Source organism: Elephantulus edwardii, unplaced genomic scaffold, assembly GCF_000299155.1.
Source record: "Elephantulus edwardii isolate Elephantulus edwardi_28Jun2011 unplaced genomic scaffold, EleEdw1.0 scaffold00005, whole genome shotgun sequence".
NCBI classification, from domain to species: Eukaryota; Metazoa; Chordata; class Mammalia; order Macroscelidea; family Macroscelididae; genus Elephantulus; species Elephantulus edwardii.
In genome coordinates, this window is record NW_006399755.1 from 8,691,436 (window position 1) to 8,697,435 (window position 6,000).

Sequence of the window (6,000 nt, forward strand, 5' to 3'; positions counted from 1 at the left end):
CACCTTTCAACCAAATAATAGACTAGCTTATAAACTAAAAACACTTGTGAGAATTAGGCTCAGTTAGACAACCCATTATTTGGAGTACAATATTTGAAAAGACATTTCTCCAAAGAAGATACCAGCCAGTAAACACACAAAAAGATCCTCGGTCTCATTAACCACTAGGGAAATACAGATCAAACCCACAGTAAGATACTACTTTATACCTACTCTCAGTTGTTCTCTCTCATTGCAATAGAATCAGTTCCACCTTATTACCGACCATTCAGATTTCCATGGCCATTATTTGCACTTAAAAAGTTCTTTTTCCCAAAGTGTGGTGGATTCAGACTGCCAGAGAGGTGCCACCTTTAAGTTAGCTCAACTCCCTAGGTACTACTGCACCAGAGCTCTCTTCGTACCTATTGCTGCTACCATTATGTGCCATTGATTCGGAATGTGCCCATAACAAACCCTCCAGCAAGTTTTCAGAGGCTGTAAATCAGGTAGGATGAGATTGCACATCTTTCTCCCTTGTAGCAGCTGGTAGATATGAACCACCTAGTAGGCCCCCAGAGCTCCCCACCAACTGGAATGCCTGTAATACTAAAATAGAAAAAAATTATGAGCAATGACAAGTATTAATGAGGATGTGTATTAACTCATTGATGTTAAAAAATTTTCCAACCATTTTTTTGAAAGTTGGGTAATTTCTTACAAAGTTTAATGTCCTTAAACCACACCAAAACCCAAAGCCACTGAGTTCATTTCAACTCCTACTAACCTTAAAGGACAGAGTAGAACTGACTTACCAAATTTCCAAGAAAGCAAATTTTTAGAGAGACATACTGCCACATTTTTCTCCCTTGAAGCAGGCTGGTGGATTTGAACCATCAACCTTTCAGCGTTCTTAGTCATTGCTCCACCAAGGCACCTCATATTACCATATACCTGGCAATCTAGTTATTTCTCCAAGAGTGTCAAACATGAAAAATCTATGAAAAAGACTCATGCAAAAATAATAGTGGCAGGGAGCTCTGGTGGCCTAGTGGCAAGAAGCTGCATTGCAATCCCAGAGGTACACAGTTCAAAGGAGGGGCAATCTCCTCCAGTACCAGTCAGATCTGATTTGACGGTACATGCACAAAAAATAATAAACTTTAAAAAAAATAATAATAATAATAATAATAGTGGCAGGTTTAGTCGTTAGTAACCAAAAAGCAGAGGGGGAAGGTATCACTGCAATAATGTAAGAATATGTGGCAACTCAATTTGATGGAATTTTTTCTGGCTTAAAAATAAAAACAAACAAAAACCCTTAACATGCATGACCACATGTATATATTTCAAAAACATAAAGTTATGTGTGAGCTCTGATAGCATAGTCTAGCAAATTGTGCTGTTGCAAACCCAAAGGCAGCCCTTCTGGTAGTTCATATCCACCAGTGGCTACATGGGTGAACAATAGGCAGTCTCTTCCCGTTAAATTTATAGCCTCCAAAAACTACTAGGAGGTCAGCTATAGATTAGTTCTGACTCCTTAACAATGTTGTTGGTGTCTCATCAGTTGGATTTTCAGAGGCTGTAAATCGCACGATAGACTTCTCCCACAGAGCAGCTGGTGGATTTCAACCTTGTGCCTTTGAGATTGCAGCACAGATTCTTACCACCAGAGCTCCTATAACAATGTTTAAAAAAAAAATCCATGTATATAGAGTTGTTGTTGTTGTTGTTACCATTGAGTACGACACATAGTGACCCTAAGAACAACAGATCTGAGCCCTGCCTTATCCTGTGCCATCCTCACAATTTCTGACACACTGTAGCCCATTGCAGCAGTTGCTGAGTCACTCCATCTGGTTGGGTGTCATCTTGAGTCATTCCGTCTGGTGGGGTAGCCTCTTCTCTTTCACCAACCCTCCCTCTTCCCAAGTATGAGGTTCCTCTCCAAGGAAGAGCCTTTTCTAGCAACACACCGGAAATATGTAACACTAAGCTTTATTATCTTTGGCTCCAAAGAGTACTTTGGCTTCACTTTCTCCAAAACATATGTTTTTTCTTTTGGCAATCCATGGGATATTCAGAATTCTTCTCCAACACCACAGCTTAAAGACATCACTTCTTCTTCTGTCATTGTCCTGCTCTCAAATGCATAGCAAGTGATTAAAAAGACCATGGCCTGAGACTAAAGTTGAGATCTTGCTTGGAAGTTTGACGTCTGATTATAATTAATTACCTAGACTGAGAAGTGCAGGAGGAATGGACTGTACAGAGACACAAGGGAACGTTTTAGTTGATAAAGATATTCTCTACTTTGTTGTAGTGTAGTTATGTGTATGTATACATTTATCTAAACTCACCGAGTTAGTGAATTTTTATCATATAAATTATATTTAAGTAAAAATTTTTTAAATAAAAAAAATACTTTAAAATTCTTTACATAGAGAAGTATTTTTTAAAACAAAGAAAATACTTAAAAAATGAAAAATTATCACATGCAGTGTGAGTGTCTTAAAGGTTTTTTTAGTTTTGTTTGTTTGAGGGGTTTTTTTGCCTTAAAATTTTTTAAAATACGTAGACATGTATTTATTTTACTAGGATTTTGGGATCACAGGTAAAATGTTTACTTGTGATTTAAATTTTTCCCCTCTTTTTAAAAATGTCAATGTCTTAGAAATAGATAGATACAATAATATATACACAATGAAAGAATTTTTTTTCCAAAGAGAAAAGCGAATTGGGGGGCCGGGCAGGGAGGAAAATGTGCAACAATGAATGAATGGAAATCGAATTCTCTATAAACTCTTACTAAAATCTCAATTTAAAAATTTTTAAAAATATATACAGAATTTAGGCGACAGAGGGGAGGCGGAAAAAGAATATATACAGAATTTGGAGACGGGGGATGCAGAAAAGAAGAATATATGCAGAATTCTGTATATATAGATAGAAGACCAGAGTGCAGGGGGGTGGGGGAGCATTAGGGATTAAATATTCAGCTGCTAACTGAAAAGCCAGGGATTCAGACCCATCATCACCTCCATGGGAGAAAAGACTTGGCAGTCTGCTCCCATTAAGATTGTTGTTGTCAAGCAACAAATACTGGCGAGATTGTGGAGAAACTGAAACCCTTATTCACAGTTGGTGGGAGTGTAAAATGGTGCAGCCACTGTGAAAGGCAGTGTGGCGCTTTCTCAAAAAGTTGCAAATAGAGATACCATTTGACCCAGCAATTCCACTACTGGGAATGTACCCCAAAGAGACCATAACTGCCCCCCAAGCAGATATATGCACACCCATGTTTATCATGGCTTTGTTCACAATAGCAGAGTTGGAAACAACCTAAGTGTCCATCAACAAACAAATAGAGAAGCTGTGACATATTACACAATGGAATACTATGTTGCATTGAAAACCAAGGAACTCATGCAATATTATTCAAAATGGGTGACCCTGGAAGACAGTATGCTGAGTGAAATATCTCTGTCATACAAGGACAAATAATGCATAGTGCCACTGTTGTTAAACAGGACTGATGTTGGGGTCGGGGAGAGACTGAGAAAGATGGGATAAATAATGTATACTTCATTGAAACAGATGAGGGAGAGAACTGTTTAAAAGGGATATGTGATTAGGTATTATTGTCATGACAGGAGTCCAGAACGAAGGCTGCGTAGTGGAGTGGACCTGGGGAGAGGGATTGTGAAACAATGAAAGATTTTTTTTCCTTTACTTTTCAAAGAGAAGAGTGTGCTGGGAGTAAGGGCGGGGTGGGCAGGGAGAAAAGTGCAACAATGAATGAATGGAAATCCAAAGTCTGTAAATTTTTCATTATAATTAATAATAATTTTTTAAAAGGGGGAAAAAAAGATTGTTGTTGTTAGGTCTTTTCTCCTGACCGCCTTTCAAGGAGGTAAGTCTATCCCTTTTGCAATGTAGCTTTCTAATAAATCTATAATTATTATTTACTGTAAAAAAATTGTTGTTACCTGCTCTTTAGTAGACTGCAAGACTATAACTTATAACTCATAGCAACTCTGTAAACAAGTCTGTACTTTAACCCATCCTGCACCATCCACACCATGCTCAAGTCTGTTATTGCAATCACTGTATCAATCCATTTTATTGAGCGTTTTCCTCTCTTTTACTGACCCTCTCTGTTTTTCCAAAGACTGGCCTCTCCTGACAACATGTCCAAGCATGTGAAGCCAGAGTTTCATCATACCCTCCAGGACATATTTAGTGCTCTTCTCCAGCACCACAGTTCAAAGGCATTGATTCTTCTGTCATCCTTATTCATTATCCAACTTTCAGATGCATACAAAGCAATTGAAAATACCCCCCCACAAAAAAACAGAAAGAAATGCTACCCTACAGAGAGGTAGCATGATGAAATTCAATTTAAAATTAGCCACATCTGGATTCTTTATTGACTCTCTTAGCTATAAGCAAGTTCCTTCTCAAAAGCCTCAGATTTTGTATTGATAAAAAGAAAAGTATAGTGACTAATTCACAGAAAGTGCTCAAGAAATACTGGCTTCCTTCTCCTATCATTAGTGCACGCCTCCCACTGTAAGATAATTCTTTGTAACGAAATGTCTTTCACTCTTTCAAGTATGTTTCAAGTTAAAATGCTAAGAAATCTGGGAGGGGGAGGGGAATACCATGACTTGAACCTGGCACCTCTTACTCTTTAAATTGACATTCCTTGCTCTTTGACACTTTAAGGAAATACTTAACAGTAGATTTTCCCAATGCAACACATTATTAAATGTTTACTTGGTACTTTGTACAGTACATATAATCTTGGTGGTATTTATCTAACTAAAACTCTGGTGGTGTAGTGCATTGTATGTTGTCCTGTTCTTCCAGTTGCTTTTAGGAAGAAAGATACATATTCTCTTCTCATACAACAGTCTTGGAAATTTGATGAAGGTTTGCTAGAAGTCAGAACAAACTCAGTAGGAGTAGATGGGAAAGCCTGTGGTAGTGGTCAGTACTAAAACAAACATAAGCTGAATTTAAGTGGAAAAGTCTCCAGATAACTGATTTCTTTTGAGGTATTTTTAATGTTTTAAGTTCTTCTTCCTGTTTTTTTTTTTTCAGCCTCAAGGTATTGTAGTATGCTGATTGAAGAAGGAGGATTGCAGCATTTGTACAACATCAAAGAACATGAACAGACAGATCCCCATGTCCAACAAATTGCTGTGGCCATTCTGGACAGCTTAGAAAAACATATTGTGCGTCATGGGAGACCACCTCCCTGTAAAAAGCAGCCCCAAGGCAGACTAAACTGATAGCCATAGATAATTTGGTGATTGAATTACAGGTGTCATTTTATCATTGGTTCATTTGAAATATCTTGCCCTCTATGATGTTTTTAGGGTTTCTATGACAAAAGTCATAGGATCAGTTTGGGATTTACTATATACACTACTGCCCATGTGAACAGTCTTGAGTTTGTCTTGTGATTTTTTAACTTATGAGGCAAGAAGGTCTCTTCCTTCATCAATGCCTTTTAGGAAATTTTCCACATCTTTCAGTGTTTGAACTTAACCTGTGCTTGAGATGATACAGTTTTATGATAAAGTTTGCACGAACCTTTAGGCCAGACTTTTCTGATTTCAAAGTCCCTTTCAATTTGCAGCTTTCAGATAAGCTGTTAACCTGATTTCTGGCACCGCTTTCATTGCAAATTTTATACTGCTTCTGTATAAAATGCCTTTATTCTGTCTGTGTATCTTTTAAAAGATATCCTTCTTCATGCGCAAGGATGGAAATCAGAATCCTTTCCTGTGGAAGCTACTCAACAGCTGGACCCTGGCTGGCTGGCAGAAAAATGTGGTCGAAAGAAAAAATTCTATGGAGAGAGAGTTTAGAGGCTGGGAAAGGTCTACTGTCATAGTATAGTTTTTTAAAATAGGATTGGCCCACCTCTCCAGAGGCAGTGAGCAGTGGCTTGTTCTCCATACTTAGACCTGGAAACAGGTACTGCTGCTGCCTGTAGACTCCTGGTTT

The 6,000-nt window shown here is 38.0% G+C and overlaps 1 protein-coding gene across 2 annotated transcripts in view; it reads left to right on the plus strand.

The window, feature by feature from the left end:
• ZYG11B (zyg-11 family member B, cell cycle regulator) overlaps positions 1-5,379 on the plus strand; it is a 139,963-nt gene extending 134,584 nt beyond the window's left edge. Inside the window, exon 12 of one of the 2 annotated variants that reach the window (XM_006879687.1) lies at positions 5,089-5,379. In XM_006879687.1, the coding sequence (XP_006879749.1) occupies positions 5,089-5,279 (191 nt within the window). In that variant the 3' untranslated portion in view covers positions 5,280-5,379. The remainder of the gene's footprint in view (positions 1-5,088) is intronic. The other variant, XM_006879688.1, reaches the window with a different exon arrangement.
• The last annotated feature ends 621 nt before the right edge of the window (positions 5,380-6,000 follow it).